Source organism: Haplochromis burtoni, unplaced genomic scaffold, assembly GCF_018398535.1.
Source record: "Haplochromis burtoni strain Fernald_Lab_line unplaced genomic scaffold, NCSU_Asbu1 Contig_91, whole genome shotgun sequence".
Taxonomy (NCBI): Eukaryota; Metazoa; Chordata; class Actinopteri; order Cichliformes; family Cichlidae; genus Haplochromis; species Haplochromis burtoni.
In genome coordinates, this window is record NW_024582452.1 from 880,622 (window position 1) to 899,517 (window position 18,896).

Below are 18,896 nucleotides of genomic sequence, written 5' to 3' on the forward strand. Positions count from 1 at the left end.
TTGTAAATCCATCCAACCATTGCTCTCACTTCATCCCTCCTCCAGTTTTGCTTTGTGCTTTTGTCCTTGATACTACCAGTAGCATGAGATGGTACCTGCAGCCCATTCAAGTCACACATGTGACACGCTCTTCCAGGTTAGAACATGCAGACACGCTGCAAGGTTTGCTGTGTGGCATAGCATCAGGCCCTTACATCCTTCAGTGGATGTTGGGAGACCCAGCATTGATACAAATGTCCCTTTCATTTGCACCAACACAGCTGAAATGGTTTCATGATGGTTTATGCTTCTGGGCCTGGGGGCCTGAGCAAAGGAAACAAAAAGACTGGAGTCTGAGATGCGACATGATGGGGCATAGGACAAAACAAACAACTAATTAGAAACTGAAAGCAAACAAACGAAAATGGGGGAGGGGGGGATTGAATTGATTTAATACTATCAATTCAATCTTTCCTAAGCTGCACTTTGTGCTGTACATCCCTAGAGGGCAGTACAGTCTCGTGACAATAATTTGAACTTTCCCACATTAATCCACATTTCAGGAAATTTGTTTTCTTTTAGTAGTTTTCATCATCCTGGCAGATCAGTTGTACTAAAACACTCAGTTATTCTGTTTCTTGCATCTTTAGTATGAGCAGTAAACACTCGGGAAAGAACAGAGGACACTTCCACAGTTTTCAGTGAAGCATGGACGAAATGGTGCCAAATACGGGATCCAAATGAGCTAAATAAGGACAAACAGCAGCTTAATTCAGCTCTTTTTCGGGTTAATTGATTGATTCATGCCATTTTTACTCTTCAGTCAAATCCACCCTTTGCTTGACATTTGAAAAGGCCACATGCGCTTTCAAGACAAAAAGTGTCAGGCATGGAGCCTCTTTCTGTCCTGCCCATCAGTCTGGCTTGCTGCACTATTAGTGTTTCAGCTTTCACTGTGGTGCATCAAACACCTCCTGACTGAAGTGGTGCTGCTCACAGTGAAGGTTGAGAGGTGTGCAGCCACAAGAGCCCTTGTCAGCTGTTGTACTTCTAATGTGAAACAACACTCTCTATTTGCAGTGTTGTACTTTAAATATGTCTGGCTCTGTAATATTGTTCATTCCATCTCATCCCCAGACTTGAATCTCTGTACATCTGACACTCTGTTTTTATTTCAGACCAAACAACAAACCTTCAAAATCATCCTTCCCCACTGAAGACATAACAGTAACTTGTAACTTCTAATATACAGGAAATATTTCAAGGGAAAACATCTTCATATGCACTACATTTAATCTCCCTCTCCACTTTCACACACACATGTAAATGCTGAGCGAGCCAACTACAGAAACGTGTAATACCTACACTCTACATTGATAGTAATGAACCAGCTTCAGTGAAATGTGCCACACCCAAGAGCAACTGATAAACAAGTAATGCCGATACATTTCCTTTTATGACTGCACTTTATGCTAATATACCACTCATACCCTGATTTGCATAATGCAAGAGCTCTCAACCTCATCTTACTTGAATTATGCAAATTTTTTTTCACTGCAAGGCGTATTGGATGCGATGCATTTTCCCCCCTTTTGAATCAATTTCTAGAAATCATTTGAATCAGATTTGGGATTAATGCCTTCTGTTGCTTTTATCCACAATTCTACCGTATATTAGAGTAGCAAATTAATGCACATTTACATTCAGGAGTTTGCAATATCGAGCATTTCTGTGAGTTGTTCTATTTAAGCTCTCCAGTGGCTCATCATACGCGAAGACACATACTGTATGTAACACATAGCAACCAGACACAATGCTAAATGTCAGTGGGGCAAGTTAGATAAGGCAAAACACGGAGTGAAGATACAACTTTCAGCTGCTGAATGTAGGTCAGACTGCTGTCAGGTGTCCACGGAGCCCACTGGCCAGCACCAAAGGTCATTGTGTTTGCTGTACATGAGGAGTCGTAGTTTTGCGATGATTTAAAAGTCACTGTGTCTTTAGATGGCCAAAGTGTGCCACTGTCACCTTTCATCAGGAAAACCTGGTGAAACAGGCTAGTAGAAACCCTAAAACCAGTGTGCAGTGACGCAAAAATGCATGTCCAAAGACACAGTAACCTTACCACAGGAGGTATGAGAGCTAATTGTTTTCATTTTTGGATTCCACTGCTTGCTTGTCTTGATTTTAATCGTGGTCTATTTGTATCTGCATACATATGTTTACGTATGTTTACATATACCGTGTGTTAATATGAGAATGGCTTCTACCGACTCGATTAAGGCAGGAGGCTTGAGACAGACTAAAATGACTGGTAACAGGTGAAACCTGATGCCTTTTATAGACTGCTAAGCCAAACGTGATTTGATGATTTTATCATAAAAAGACAAGACATGTTGGAATGGTCATTGATCAATGGTCATGACAACTGGCAAATTAATTACCACGAAACTGACCTCATGGCCCATTGCCAGTCAGTGGTGCTAGTGTCAGTCATTATGCAAATGTACTATTTATAAAGACAGAAGAAGTCGCTTGGATGAGTGACGAAACATTTCTCCCACTGAAAAGACTTCATCCAAAATCTTTTTTTGGGGGGGGGATTTCCTTACCTGGATGATTGGACATAGACTCATATTGGAAATGTAATAATTTATTAATTTAGCAAACAGAGGACTCAGTAGGATGGGAAAGAACCATTCACACCTACAATAGCCTGGCGCATCTCCTTCCACATGCTGGTCAACAGCTTGGCTACACACTGCTGTGGGATGGCATCTCAGTCTTCAACCAGCATTTGTTGTAAGTCAGCCAATGTGATTGTGTTGGTCAGATAATAAGATGCTGGCCTCTGTTTGTTAAATGAATCAATCAATGAATCAATTATTAATTTCCAATGTCCTGTTTCTTCAGACATTAATCAACTAATCCAATAAATGACACCAAAATTCAATTCAATTCAATTCAATTCAGTTCAATTCAATTCAATTCATTACATCTAGTGTTAAACCCCAAAGGCAGTTACCTCAAGCCGCTTTTTATTGTAAGGTAAAGACCCTAATAATACAGAGAAACTCCAACAATCAGACGTCTCCCTGTGAGCAAGCACTTGGTGACAATGAGAAGGAAAAACCTTTGGCAGAACCAGGCTAAGTGAGTTAAAGCAAAATAAGATGTCTTGCAATGACAGAGAAGATTTGGCAAGTTTTTCATGGGCACAACCCACATGCTCAACTCAAGATTGTTACAAAAAAGAAACAATCACCCCAAAACAAGTTTAAAATGAAAGTTAAGTTTATTTTTACTACATGGGTTTATATTCGATGTACAAAATCTTGGATACCAATTTTTCTTTATAAACTTAATGTAGGCGAACAGTGTGTAGTAATACATTTATTCTTTAGGTAATAGATGGTTGTAAATACAATTTGCTGTACATAAACATACACTTGGTTCCATCTTTATCTTCTGTTTATGTACATAAACAGCAAGTACCACCCCTATTTTGCTACTCTTTAATGAGGTTTTACTTGAGTCTAAATAAAATGATGTAATTCTGGAGAGAATAGTAACAACATAGTCATAAAATGTTGAGTTTCACAGAAACTTCAAACAGTCACTGTTGACTTTTCACAGATTTCACAAATGGGGAAATGTTAATCTGAGGAGGCTGACCTCGCGATTGAGTCATTCAAAAATTCCTGCAAACTCGTTTAAAACAAACAGTCCACCAAAGTGTTTGTAGTATGCAGGGTGTTTCACACTAAGATACAGTTAGGACGCTAGTAGGGAGAAATAGAGCTTGAGGAAGTGAGGTAACAGAGTGTATAAACAGAAGCAAGACAATAGGAGACATTTACGTGGTTTCTCTGTCAGGTTGCAGCTTCTGGTCCATTCAAAGTTTCTCACATTACATTATTCTCGTAAAAAGCCCTCTGCATTTATGTTGTGCACACCGCACCATGCTCCATTTCCTCTCTGCCACACAGCTGACACTCTTGAATTATCTGTTTTTGTCCAGACTGATGAAACCAACTGTCATTTGTTTGATTTAGCAGGCAGCACTTTGCCCTGTATGCTGCACACTGTATGTTACACAAACACGTGCACACATGCAGTCACTCATATGTTTTGTGTGAAAATAACTGCATCCTTACATGACTGTGACACATGAATTCGATTAACAGAGTCTTTCAGGCTACGTATACATCACCAGATTCAGAGTAGCTTTATTTGTATGTGATCCTACACTTTGAACCATTTCAGTTGAGCCTTTTCATGACAAAATGACCTTTGACCTTAGGTATGGCAAGGTTTAAGGGGGAGAATAAAACTTGTGTATGTGTATGGGTATGCTTTATTTTCTCTGGTCTTTTCTTGCGCTCATTGCTGACTTTGTTGTTACACTGCACACAAAACCCTCACTGACACCACTCGTATAACAGATGAGGTGCTTTTGATGACTCCTGGATGCACCTACAAAAACCGCCTGACAGAAGAGGAATTTGCACAGCAGTTGATTTACATGAATCACATTTTCCAGCAAAGTTGGCAAATATTTTCCTACGAGTATCTGTTTTTATTAGCTGTGAACAGAGTCATAGTCAGAGATGCATGAAGTTTTCCAGGAAGAAAACAAAAGACAATCAAAATCCCCTTAAACTTGTGGATTTACTGTCACTGGAAGGGTTTTGTGTTTACTTAAAGAGATACCGTAATTTAGCACTGCTGACGCTTATTTGCCCTGTTAATTTGGGAATTTGGTGACCAAATAGATACCACTCTCATTTTTGTCTGTTAACCATGAGTCATGGAGCTGTTTACTTTTGACAATAACCAGGAAAAGGGGGAAATAGCTTGCCTGGGTTTGCCCAAAGGTAATAAAAATCTGCTTAGCAGAGCTCACCGTATAATACTGTCTTTAATCTGTTTATTTCTAGAAATACTGGATTGGCTGGGCACAAAAACATCTGGATTAACTGCTGGATGCCCCTATAACCTAAATTCACCTGCGTGCCCAGAAGTAACTTTGCACATAAACCTGCTTTAAAATAGAAATTTTTAATCTTTGTTTTAACAGGTTAAATAAATAATATCTGAAATAATTAGTGAACTTTAGAGGTCATTTGGCCACAGAGGGGCTTTTTGTTTCTTTCTGCTCCCATCAGACTTCTTTAACATTTTATAATGCTTCTGTGAAAAGTCTCCAACAGCCTTTAACAAGAAATAGTAGAAAATTTAGAACTCCAATGCAAATATTTTCAGTTCTGAGGTTTAACTGCATGTCATGAGTTATACACTGTATTTGTTATCCTGACTTAAAGTTCCAAAATCCACTGTTGGATGCTTGATATTGACTTCAAGAGGCATGAAAATGACTAAAACACAGTTTGGAGTATTTTGAGCCTTTAGAAAACATTTTTAAAATAGTTTTTAAAAAAAAAGCCATGAGCACATAAGCTTGATAAGTATCATTGAATCTAAAGAGGCAGTTGGGAAAGCCATCAATGTTTCAGAATCAAACAGGCAAACGGAGCTGTGAATAAGCTTTTTGGGGTGGCTGTAGCTCAGGTGGTCTGTTCCAGTGTGCATGCTAAATAAACCCAAGTTGCTCTCCGATGCATCTATTGACATATGAATGTGTGTGAATGTTAGATAGAAAAAAGTGCTAGTGTTAATGGGTGAATGAGGCAAGCTGTGATAGGTGCGTTGAGTGTACAGTTAGAGTAGAAAAGAGCTATATATATGTTTACCAAGAATCTGATGATATTTATAAGTGTGACCAGGTGTCCCACTTGGAATGAAACACTACTTTTTATTCTTTTTCACCCCATGGCAGTGTTAACACTCTAAGTGTTAATATATATATTTAATGGTTTTGCTTTTTAAAATGCATTTTATTTAATCTTTAATCTTTTTTTTTGTTTTTACTATTTATTCTGCTTTGCGCCATTTTTAAAAAAAAATGTTTTGGCTGCTCTAACGCCTGCTTTTGGGATATATAAAGTAAACCTTATCTTACAAAATGTGTCCCATATTTTGAGAGTCTGACAAGAAAAAACTGTGACTGTACTGTGACATTATTTATGCTCATCGTAGATACTTTTACATGAATTACACATAGATATTTGCCCATGAAATTATTTATGTCAATCCTGTTAACTGCATGGTTTGTTAATTTTCAAGTTCTGCTTATCTATTATTATTTTTATTTTTTTGGTCTAGCCAGGCAGGGCAGCATTTCACACTTTTTTGTATGTTTTTTTTTTTTTAACACAAAACAAAAAAAAAAAAACCTAAAAAAAATTTTTGCTCTCCTTTTTAAAAATTTTCACATTTTCCAAGCCATCCAGTGGTTTGGATCAGACCCTGATTAGTGGCCCATTCTGGCTCTCCGGACTTATGTTTAACATCCCTGGTCTACTGTGTCCTCTGTTGTCCCACATAAACAGTAAACAAAGTATCCAAAATAAAAGCAGAAGAACATTCGTTTGTACTATTAAATAAAAGGATACTCGTGGTGAACAAGCTGCTCCTCCAACCCTATTAGAAGATGAGCTCTCGTGCACGGCCCTCCTCCTGCGGCTCGCGCACTGCGCAGCGCTCATTGGTTGGCGCGACAATATAAAGTTCCGCAGTGACTCCTTCACTGACTGCTGCTCAGCCTCACTCACTCACTGCAGGAGGACAGCGTGTACGGTGCCCGGCGTCCGAGAGGATTTACCAAACTTTCCCGCATTTGCACTCGGGCTTCCTTTGAAGGTCTCCCTGTTTTATTCCAACATGAAGGAGCGAAGACTCACACAGCCGTTTGTAGGGAGGTGTAAGCTGGTGCTGGTTGGGGACGTCCAATGCGGTAAAACAGCGATGTTACAAGTCTTGGTGAAGGACTGCTATCCAGAGGTATGAGATTTCTGCACACGTCTCATGTGTCTGCAGTCGTTTTAGGATCAAACTGAGGAAAAATCCCTAAAAAATGTCTCATTATCATTCATTTATACGATGTTGTAGATTCTGTTCTGCATATTTTTTTGGGGGTATAATTGGTATAATTAGAAATAGTGTGTAAGCTATAATAATGAGATTTTTTTTTTTTTTTAGCTCACACACACATATATACATATATATAATGCTGCTTACATTTAAGCATCAAGTCATGAACTGATGTGTTGATTTTGTTTAAATGTAAAAAAAAAGAAGCAAAATTTAATCTAGAATAATATGTGAGAATATGTTGTAATTTCTTTTCTTACTGACTGATTAATTAAATCTACTTGTTTCTGTGTGTGTTTGTCTTTTTAAAATCTCTTTCTTTAATTGTTTCCAGACTTATGTCCCTACTGTGTTTGAGAACTACACAGCCTGTCTGGAGCTTGAAGACCAGCGTGTGGAGCTCAGCCTTTGGGACACATCAGGTGAGCTCCTCTTCTGTCTACCTTTAATTCAGTGTTATTTTAACTTTTGCGGCTTAGGTTGGGCAGTAAAGTAAGGTAATTTGGTTCACTGCTGGGATAAAGGGTCATTATTGGGAAACTCAGCCAGCCTGGAGTTGGTGAATCGAACCACGTCCCGTGTATTGTTTGGCTTACAGTTTTGTTGCTGTTTACTCAGTCTTCACATTCTGTCAATCCTGTTTTGATGCAGTTAAGCAGCTTTTCAGTGGTGTGAGATCTGCTGAGAGATCAGTGATCGGCAGGTCTGAGTCGCAAGCCTGCCTGGATTACTTTAAGAACATCTGGAGCCAAACATCCAGTTTTGAATCTGAAATCCTAATGAGCCAAATTTAGATTAAAAAGAGACCCGGATTGAAAAACTATGAAACTGTTATTACGAATAAATAATCCTGATGGCTGGTAGACACGTAAAATAAATCTGCTGGTTGTTGCTTTTTGATCCTTACATCCTTTTTTTGAGATTTCAACATTAAATCATTTATTATCTGTCATAAAAACTGAGAACAATACCAGCTAGCCTGGTGTGTTTCAATACCAGACCAAAACCTTCATATATGCAGTTTACAAAGATATTATACTAATAAAAAATGTGGTGTTTACCATTTGTGTTCGAAAACGGCCTTAAGTAAATAATCAGTTTAGCAGCTGATTCGATTCCAGCACACTCAGCTGATCATTCAAGCCTGAATTTGCTGGCCTCTGGCCTCAACGTGGACAAAGTCAAGCTATCAATGTCACAAAAGAGTAAAGCAAAAGTAGATTTGATTATTTAGGTCTTAAATATAAAGCACACACCAGAATTTGCTGCTTCTAGTTTTTTTAATGTGATTTTTTTTTTTTTAAGTTAAGATTTCTGGGCTTGTAGGTTGAACAAATCAAGGTCTTAGCAGATGTTGCCATAACCTCTGTGAAAAGAAAAGAAATCAGCAGATAACGTATCATGAAAACAATCGGTTGTTTCTTCTTTTGTTTTTTGTTTTTTAGTTCCAAATGTTTCGTGTGCTTTGTGCCTCTGGGTTAATGTGCTAACTTCAGCTGACCTTTGAATGTACATAGAAATTATGTAAATAGGATCAATAAGCAAAGCCATCCGGTGCACTACAGATTTATTTCATAACAGCACTGGCTGAGGTTTTGTGTTCAGAGGAAGTTGAGCGGTGCCAGTTGGCCTTCAGTGGGGTTGTTTAACAGGGGGCGAGGGGGATGCCTCGTCCACGCAGGGGGTGGAAGTCCACACGAGTGTGGATGAGCGCATGTTTGTGCGCGTCCCTTCTTTACTATGCGTGTAACCGTGTGTGTGCGGCGTACAGTCGCTGTGAACAGAAGGCACCAGTGAGGGATACTGAGAGTAAAGAGAAGCATGACCTCCTCACTGCCTTATGGTGTGTGCTGCTTTGAAAAAAGAGGTCTTATGTAACTGAAAGCAGCACTGAACTAATGTAGGTTTGTGTGTTTGTCTCCCACGAAGTGAAAACTTTCTGGACAGTCACCCTTTCCAGAGGAAACGTTGCATAAGACCGATTTACATTTAGAGCACAAACATAAACACGAGCTTCCCATCTCTCTTTGTTTTGCTTATTAATTCCGCTTTCCTGTTTTCTTTATTCAAACATGTAGAAGATGTTTTCTGATAATGGATTTCAATATTTTCACATTTAACCAAGCTAACTGTTCGGTAGAGAAATGAAGAGTGAGTGTTATAACTTCCCGAAGCACAAATTGGTTCCTCGAGAACCTCGAGTCTTAAGGTATTCGGTGTCCACGGAATTTGATATGTCTTATAAACTAATTATTATCATTTCAGATTTACTGACACTGCCTAAGGAGAATTTTTTTTTTTTTACCCTATTTCTATGTGCATCTTAAGTTTCTTTGCATATGAAAGGCTGTTTTATTTCTGATTTATATTAAGGCAGTCTTATAGTCCTCTTGGTGTACAAAGATGAGTGCAGCTCCCACCATTTGCTTTTTTGTGTGAGAGTAGAGCGGACAGTTGCAACAGCTCCTGTTTGCTCAGCTAAAAGGGTTTTGTGTGCGTGTGTGTGTGTTTGGCTTGTCTTGTTTGTGTGTCCAGGCAGGGGGCTGCTAATGTGTGGGAGGTGGTAGGTGCTAGAAGTTGTGTCCTCTTTAGATATGTCTGCCTCCTCTTTCTCAAGCCTTACATCACCCTGGATAGTTATGTGAAGGCCGCTTTGATTCCCTCTGAAAGATAGAGATTGTGTAAGTTGACTTACTTTGCAGCTTTAAGTCCAAAAATTTAGACGGGCTGAACCAACCAAGAGTTTGAACAGGGTTGCTTCTTGGCAGTAATATTGTTGTAAAACGTTTAGTTATTGACTGTAAAGCTCATCAAGATAACATGATTGTTTGTTTGTCCAGCTGGGGGACTAATAGAAAAATCTATCTTTGCTATAATTATGACCTCTTATATCAGCACAGAAGGCTTGAAGTTAACCTCGGAGGACAGGAGAAGGAAATTACATTTTAGTGTTAGTGTGTGCGGAGTGATTAGGTAGCAGAGGGAAGACAATAGAAAGCGGACGTCCTGTCAGTCTGTTTTTAGCACTTCCTGAGAATGATATAAAAAAAAAAGTTGCTTTTTTTGGAATTGTAAGCTAAATATGCTTCCTTAATGTCATAATTCACTAGGACAAACAAGGTGTTATACAATGCTCAGGAGGAGGTTTTTATATGTTAGGGCTTTAAGTTTGATAGAGGAAAAAGCCTTCAAATACATTTTAAAAATGTGCAATGATATCAAGGTATCTGCAAGGGCTAAGAAATCAGAAGATCAACCTTTAATACTAAAGGTATTAAAGGTACTACTCTCCTTTAAGTGAGATTTAAGTGGACAACACAGCCTCTCAGTACAGTGATTGCTCCACAAAAGACTATAGTGAAGCAAATAATCATAATTAAATTGTGGGTACTATACAGCAGTGCTATAAAAGTTGATGTTATTTTGCAGCAGGTGTATGTAAATTCGTATTGTTTTTGCTGGTTTCCATCGAGCTGAGTATTTGAAACTGTGGATCGTGAAATACAGCGTAAAGTTTTGGAGTAATTGTTTAAAAATTTAAAGGAAGCATTTGGACAACTAAAAGTGTTACGTTAAGATGGATAACAGTTCCTTATGTAGCAGGTTGAATATAAGGCTTCAGCTAGCAGTAGTTTAGGTTGGGTTAGCAAAAACACTAGATGTAGCTGGGAGGCAGTTAGCTAAAAAAAGACAGCAACAATCCACCTAAAAGCATAACATAAATCTGTATATTATATCTTATTTGTCTATACAAATACCACTGTGTGAGAGTTGTTATGGTCTGTAGTCTGTGGACTCTGTGTTTCTGCTTAAGTTTATTAATATTCTGTGGTTTTGTTTATTTTGGGTTGTTTGTGATCATCTCTAGTGTTTTGTGTCCTCTGTGCTCTCCTTTTCCACGTTTCAAGTTTCTATGTTCTGTCACCCCAATCTGTGTTAAGTTTGCGTGTTTAGAGTGTTGTCGGTGTGTTTCCTGTTTTATTTTGAAGGTCAGTTTCTCTTGTCAGTGTTTCAAGTTTCGCTTCCCCTTGTCATGTTATGTCCAATTAATCCCAGCCGTGTCTCCCTTCTGTCTCACGGTCCCTGATTGCCCTGTGTGTATTTAAGCCCTGTGTTTTCTTGGGTGCGTTGCTGGTTCGTCTGTGTTCTTTTTCTGCTTCATTCTGTTATTTCTGCGTTTCATGGCGGCGTTTTGTTAGTTTCTCCCAGTATAGGTTTTTTAGGCTACATCCACACGTACCCGGGTATTTTTGAAAACGCAGATTTGTCTATGCGTTTGCACCTTTCGTCCACACGTAAACAGCGTTTTTTAAAAACTCCGGCCAGGGTGGATATTTTTGAAAACTCAGTTTTTGCATTTACGCGTGGACAAGAAAAACGCAGAAAACGCAGCATCAAAGGTGTGCGCCTTTTTTGACGTCACACTGTGCGCCACGTTATTGTTTCGGTGAAATGAATTTCCACAATACTGTTACTGTTAATTGTACTCTCTGCAGTGTTTAAATGCTTACATATACACACACAGTTACTGTTCCTCCACACATACGACTAGGATCTGCTTCTATGCCCCATCTTTGTTTACTATTTCCCACCGAGGCTTCTAGACTTCTGATTGGCCAACATTTCTACACGGTTAGGAATATATCGCCACCTGTTGCTTTGGCATGTTCATAGCAGCGTTTTCCTTCATTTCTGCATTTACGTGTGGACGGGATTATTTTTTAAAACGGAAACGGAAAATCTCCGTTTTCAAAAATACCCGTGTACATGTGGACGTAGCCTTAGCTTCTGTTTCTCTCCTGCTGCGTTTTTGTTTGTTTCACTTACCGGTTTAATAAAGTTCACCTGCATCTGACGCTTGGGTCCTACTTTCAACCTCCACTCGTCTGCCAGTGCAGACGTGACAAGAGTAATGTGTTTGATGCTGTTGAATAATGTTTTGAACAACAAACATTGCAGAAAAATGAAGAAGAAGCATATACATTTTTGCAGCTTTGATTATCAGTTGCAGTTCAGTGAGTGGCGATAACAACAGTTACTGTGCTTGACTGAAAAGCAGTCTGACAGTAGAGCCCACTGACATTGTAGATTGTTGAACCATGCTAGCTGCTTTCATCTCTTTTCATCCAGAATGGAGATTATTTGAATTCTTCACTACAAAGATAAAGAAAAGTGTTTTCCAAGAATGTTACATACCTTCCAACTCTTGCACGAGAATTTATGTTTAGAATTAGAATTTAAAATTAGAATTTATGTTTTTTTCATTAGGGAATAATAAAGTATTCTGGTTCTGATTGTGATATAGAGATATACTAATTTTACTAACAGGCCATTATTTTAGGTACACATGTTCAGCTGCTTGTTGGAAATATCTAATCAGCCAATCACACGACAGCAAGACGTCAAGATGGTCAAGACAAACTGCTGAAGTTCAAACTTAGCATCTGCTGCAGCTCACAGATGGCAGGGTCATAATTTGGCGTCATGAAAGCATGGATTCATCCTGCCTATCATCAGCTGTTTAGTATTTGTTGTGACGGTTTAGTGGATAATATTTTTCTTTGCATACTTTGGGGTCATTAGTACCAAGTGAGCATTATTTAAAAGCCACAGCTTACCCAAGTATTATTGCTGACCAAGTCCATCCCTTTATGACCACAGTGCACTCATGTCACAAAGCTTAGATCATCTCAAACTGCTTTCTTGAACATAAGAGTGACTTTACTGTACTCAAATGAGCTCCACAGCCACCAGTGTGTATCTCTTTATTAGAGAACAAATATGTAAAGAGTCTACCTGAACATTTAACCAGGGTTCTATTTTATCATTCAAAACTCTGGTATGAAAAGTTTTCTATTGAATCATTGAAAGATAGTTGCACTGTCTGACTCACTGAGTTAGTGGACTTTTCTGGAAAATTTCCCATCAGTGGGAAGGCTCCAGGCTTTGTGAAACTCTCATGAGCTTGGCAGGGGTGTGTGTGTCTGTTTGTGTTTGTACTGTGTTAATGTGAGTAGGATGACTGTGATGGAACATTATAATACTGTCAGCTGGCACACCGTAGAAAGAGCAGTCATATTTTTGTTTTTGCTGGCTAACAAAATTGAAAAAAAGCTTTCAGTTTTCAGAGATGTTGTTTCGTGCCGAGTGGCCGACTGTGGAGGGTTGAGTTCTTAGGACCAAAGAGCACGACACAAGAAGCAGGTTATAGAAATAAAAAAGTAAAAGCTTTACTTACAAAAATAGGTTCAAGGATGGAAAATCCAGGCAGGCAGACAAAGCACACAGTCCAGGCAGTGATAAAGTCAAAGTACAAATTTAACCCCGTAACGACTAATGTGTCATATTTGCTACATGAGATTTTGTGTGTTTTTGAGACTTTTACATCATCATCAAAAAAAAAACTTCAACATTAAATCAACAGTAAATTCAACAATAAATAAAAATTGTGAGATGTAGCAAATATGATACAAATTAAAACTCATATGCTCAAATTAATATTTAATTAATCTAAAATATTGTCAGAAGGTTCAATAAACACTCAGTTTTTAAAATTGCATTTTCTTGCCATTATTTCGTGGTTCAGGCTTTGAATGACTAAAAAGAAATCAGAATCAGAACCACAATGTTGCATAGATGTGACATAAACTGCCAGTCTGACATATAACTAGCAGAGGAATGGGTGTATACACTGTGTGGTAAATTAGTAAAGGTGAGCAAAGCCCCTAAAACAAGCAAAACATTTATTAAAAATGAAAACTGTGGTGTATTAGAACACCATCTTATGCGTGCTACCCATTCTTTGCACCTGTGGCAGCTGATCCATTGTGTGCGATGCCTTTTTAAGACAGTGGGGTGCACACATTTGTCAGAGTGAACATGCCCCAGGTGATGCAGCAGGCAGGAAAAGCAGTGCAGGCGGGAGTGGCTGGTCTAAAGAGACAGCAGAATGGATCACGAGACGCAAAAACCAAACTAAATGAATGGAGAAGCTCGGAATCCTAAATCTCTAGCTTCCTAAATTGCATATTTAGAAAATTAAGGTCTCATTTTGTCAATTCTCTGTCTTGTTAGGTTCTCCGTACTACGACAATGTCAGGCCTCTCTGCTACAGCGACTCAGATGCAGTCCTCTTATGCTTTGACATCAGCCGACCGGACACAGTAGACGGTGCACTCAAGAAGGTATGGATCCCTGCAGTTTGCCCTCATTGATCAGTTGTCTGCCATCCCTCATGTCTATTCTTGCCCAGTTAAACCTGTTTCCTTTCTTTGCAGTGGAAAGCAGAAATCCAGGACTTCTGCCCCAGCACTCGGATCCTGCTAGTAGGCTGCAAGACGGACCTGCGCACAGACGTGTGCACCCGCATGGAGCTGTCCAATCAGAAACAGGCTCCAATCTCCCACGAACAGGTTTGTTCCTCATCAACTTTTTGCTCCTTAGTATCTGCTTAAGCTTCTGTCTCCATCCTGTCTACAAGCCCCTCCTTTGTCTTTGATTTCCTCCGACCCAGACTCATCTCTTCCTTCAATTTTATAGGGTTCATCATTAGCCAGGCAGCTTGGAGCCGAGGCTTACTTGGAGTGCTCAGCTTTCACATCAGAGAAGAGCATCCATAGTGTTTTCCGTACCGCGGCTCTGGCCTGCATGAACAAACTCCAAGCCACCAATAAGCCCAGCCCAGTCCGGCGCCTCTCCAAGAGACTCCTACACCTGCCCAGCAAGACGGAACTCCTCTCCTCCACCTTCAGCAAGGACAAGTCCAAGAGCTGCTCCATCATGTGAATACTACTAAGATAAATGTGGCAAAAGGACAAACGAACGAGACTGTTGCTGGCTCAGCGGGGGTGCCTGGTGTGCAAGGGAAAGAGAGCAATTATGTGGATTTTTACAAAGCCTCTCTCTCTCTCTCCTTTGCAGCTTCCTCCTGCAAACTCCTGTCAACCGCTTCCAGAAAAATCACTTTCTATATTCAACTCCAGTGCTGAAGTTTTGATCATGACTTGCCACCAGCATAACAATATCTGCAGAGAGAGAGAATTATGTTTGATGTTCAATTAAACCATGTGCTAGCAGAGCATAACAGGCGCTTTAAGGTGCTGTGAATCGTCTTGAATAAGGTCACTACTGCCTCTTTACCAAAGGAAGGGTTTGTAACTATTACATCTGACTGCATTTAAAATTCTGAAGGCAGTGCCCTTTCCCATCCATCTTTGTTTGAATGTCTGTCTGAGGTCACCGTATGGGCTGAGTGACGAGATTAAATGTAAAATCTGACATCTGACAGGAATTGGTATCAACAGAAATACGGTGCGGGGGATTGAAAATGGCAGGCCTTGGAGAAATTCCTCTCCCAGCTGACCCCTCTTGGTATATCGGTTGGAAATTAAAGCTGACAGTGGAGAAAAGGTGGAGAGAGAGGAGGGGTTTGGCGAGCAGAGCGCTCATTTGCAAAGGCAGCGGGAGGACAAACCGAGAGCTCGTCTGAAGGAGCACAATGTGACTCAGCACTCACATGATCTGCAAAACAGTCACGGGTTGGACGTGCTGTGCTTAAAAACAAATAAACAAACACGTGCATGTCTTTGTGGATTCTCTGCCATTACCCATCATCACCCACCACGGCAGTCTTTTGTTCAGTGTTACTAACCACAGGCCTTTATTATGGCACTGATGAATCATCTTACCCTGCTTAATGGATATCGGTTTTTATACATGTTCCAGCATAAAAATGAAGTTGTTCTTGCTCGGCCTTCATCGATTACACAAAGATGTCCTTTTACACAACACAAACTCGATAGATGTATTTTAGTGTACCAAAAGAAATCTTTCTTTTCAAATCCCTCTCCTGCTAGACGTTTAATGACAAGTAGTCCTGGGAGGCTTAGGAGCCATAAACGTGCTTATCAGGGTTCATGAACTCCAGGGGCTGATTTTAAGGGGTATGCAACTGATTAGCAATTTTACCAACAGAAAATTGCCTGATGGACAATGGACTGTTAAAAAAGGAAGACCAAAATTGGGTCATACTTTTCTCCTTCTTTTCAAAAATCTTGACACAGGCATACAATTTCAATAATGAAACCTCCATTATAATTTCTAAGCTGGAAAGGTGGCTAATGTTCATTCTCAATGGGCCCAAAATTGTATAAGTGTGTGGAACATTAGGATAACTCTCAAAAGAAGAAGCCTAGACCTTTTCCTTTTCTTGTGACAGCAAATGAGTCTTCTCTTTTTTTACATCCATGCTAGTGGTAGTTAATCAAGCCTTGCATTGATTAGCTACCAATCTTCAAGTATTAAGAAACACTTGAAGATTGCTTGTCTGGTGCTTCAACCATAAAACATTTTCCAGCTTCATGAACTTTCTGGTACAGTATCCGCTCTTTAACTCTTTAAATCTGCCTGCTTATAGAATAAAATGACCGGGTGTGCATCAGAAGTTAGTGAGGGTGATCTCTGCCTATGCAGCTATGCTCGGAAGAACCCAGAAACTGCTCTAAAGGTTGTCAAACCCTGGCTTTATTGATATATACTGAGGTGCTAAAAGTCATCATTAAGGGACAAGGGAGGTTGTCAAATGCCATTTTGATGGGGAAGTTAAGCAGTAGTTTGTCCCAAAAGCTGTTAACAGACTGATTTGTAATATGGAGAAGTTTCTCTTAAAGCTCAATTCTTAACTAAGTTTCCTTGAGAGAGGAACAGGCTGCTCCTGACTTTTTTCTTCCTCATTTCTTTTTTTATGCATTAGATATATTTGGATATATATATATATATATATATATATATATATATATATATATAATAATATATTATATATATATTATATAAATATTATAATATTTTTTTTTTTTCATCCTGAATCCGGCTCCCCCCCCCCGGTGGATGCTTCTACTTTGTTGTGGCTGTCACGGGTGTTTTTGTAGCTGATGATGTTGTTCTTGTATTCACCGGAGTCTTCTGGCATTAGCTGCTGTTGACAGCTCGGCTAATGGAGGACTTGATGATTTGTAGGTCTGCGCCGAGAAGCCCGGCAATGCGCGGATCACTGGAATTTAACGTGTTGCCTAGCAACAGTGTGAGCAGGGGCAGTTCCTGTTTCTCGGAGAGGAGGAGGGAGGGATCTCTCAGAGAAGGCGCCTGACCTTTTTATTTGTAGCATTTAGACAGAAGGAACAGCAAAGGTGATGGCTGCACATATCGGAGCAGCGGACTGTTGGGGATGTCCCGAGCCGTCACGTGTTGTCTAAAACTTGTCTTTGTAACACTACTGCAGTCATTTTTTTCACTCCTCAGTCCTGCCTGGAACATCATGTCACCCTTAAGTTGCATTTGTCTAATGTACAGCCATTATTTAAGTCTCTCTCTCTGTTCGTTTTTTTTTTTTTTTTTGTATATATCCTTTTAGAAATTCCCCAAAGAATATCAGTGAAGCAAAACTAAATGTTCATGTGAAGTTGCCAATTATTGCTTAAATTATTGACTTGAGTTCTGTACTTGTTAATGCCATACACTAACTTCTAAGTCTTTTACTTAATAAATATGTCTGAAGTTTATTTTAAGTCTGTGTTTCTGTGTTAAGCTTATTAAAGGTGAAACTTTGTTGGATGTATTAAGTCAGTTTTCTTTATGCAACCTGATATCACAAATCTGTTGGTGCACTCTGACCTTGGACATTTCATCTCATTTAAATGAAAACTTCACAAAAGCTCTTTAACAGGAGCAAGAGCAGCTGAAGAGCTGAAGGATCCCTCTTGGACAGCCATATGTACTGACCAGTGATTATAAAGAAATCCACACCCACCCTGACTGACTCCCCGCTATATCTCTCTACTTTGGTCAAAGTACATCACACTGCACTTTTCAAGGTTTTGTTTAGCAGGAGCAAATGATTATTTGGGTACACTAACCAAATTCCAAGACTGATAGCTTGGCAGCACATTGTCTATTTTGTCTTAAAGATAACCTTTAATATCACTCACTCTTACTTTCTTGATCGAGGACACAATGGCCTACTTCACAGTCATCACAAAGAAATGCGGCATTACAAATAACACTGTATGCTTGAATGAAAAGCCTTACAAATAGTACCAATGGCAAGGCTGCATTTAAAAAGATTTGTGGACAAAAATGATCATGTCTAAACAAGGCTCTGGACGTACTGATGAAACATGTGCACACGCTTAAAAACACACGTCCAGTGCTGCAAGTACCACAATCGTGATAAAGAAAGGTGATTTAAGTGACAAGTATGTATGCAGAAAAGCATCTCTGATCGCACAACACACAAAAACCTTGCAGAAGACCACACCGTGTGTTGATCCTCTCAGCCAAAAATAGGAAACTGAGGACGCAATTGCCGTCTTGTTCACCAAACCAACACAACAGAAGACTGGAAAAATGTTGCCCACTCTATGGCAACATTCAGATCAGTCAGAATTTAAAATAAACAACATGGAAACGGGGAGGGTGGTTAATCTTTTTTTTTAATATACCTGAAATGAACCCGATTTTAAGATCACTCCTAGGTGCATAGGTAACCATGTTAGCAAGTCTGTAGCACTTAATGCGAACCTAAAAAACAACTCTATATGCACTGATGACACTGGCTGTTGTAGAAAGCCACTAGAGGTCTTCTGTTCCCCAGCACAGGCCATGAATAATAAGCCTAAACACAGAGAACCACTCCTTGAGGTCAACTGGGTGGTGGAGGTTTTGTGATTATAGATTATATGCTTTCAAGCCTTAAAACAACAACTTGATAACACATGCAGCGTTTAAACCTAAAACAGCTCTTTACCTTCAGCACAACAGGAGTTTTAATGCGTTAACTGCATATTGAACTGGGGGATAGTGGGGAACTGGAAACACAGATAGGCTAAATAAACGTAAATAAACGACTGTCACGTTTTGTTTTGACCACA

The 18,896-nt window shown here is 39.5% G+C and overlaps 1 protein-coding gene across 1 annotated transcript; it reads left to right on the plus strand.

Annotated features, from left to right (window-relative positions):
* Positions 1-6,562: 6,562 nt before the first annotated feature.
* On the plus strand, positions 6,563-15,555 carry LOC102298735 (rho-related GTP-binding protein Rho6). The gene is made up of 5 exons (XM_005926182.3): positions 6,563-6,882; positions 7,307-7,394; positions 14,047-14,156; positions 14,250-14,384; positions 14,512-15,555. The coding sequence occupies exons 1-5, from the start codon at positions 6,763-6,765 to the stop codon at positions 14,755-14,757; spliced, it is 699 nt and encodes a 232-aa protein (XP_005926244.1). The 5' UTR covers positions 6,563-6,762; the 3' UTR covers positions 14,758-15,555.
* The last annotated feature ends 3,341 nt before the right edge of the window (positions 15,556-18,896 follow it).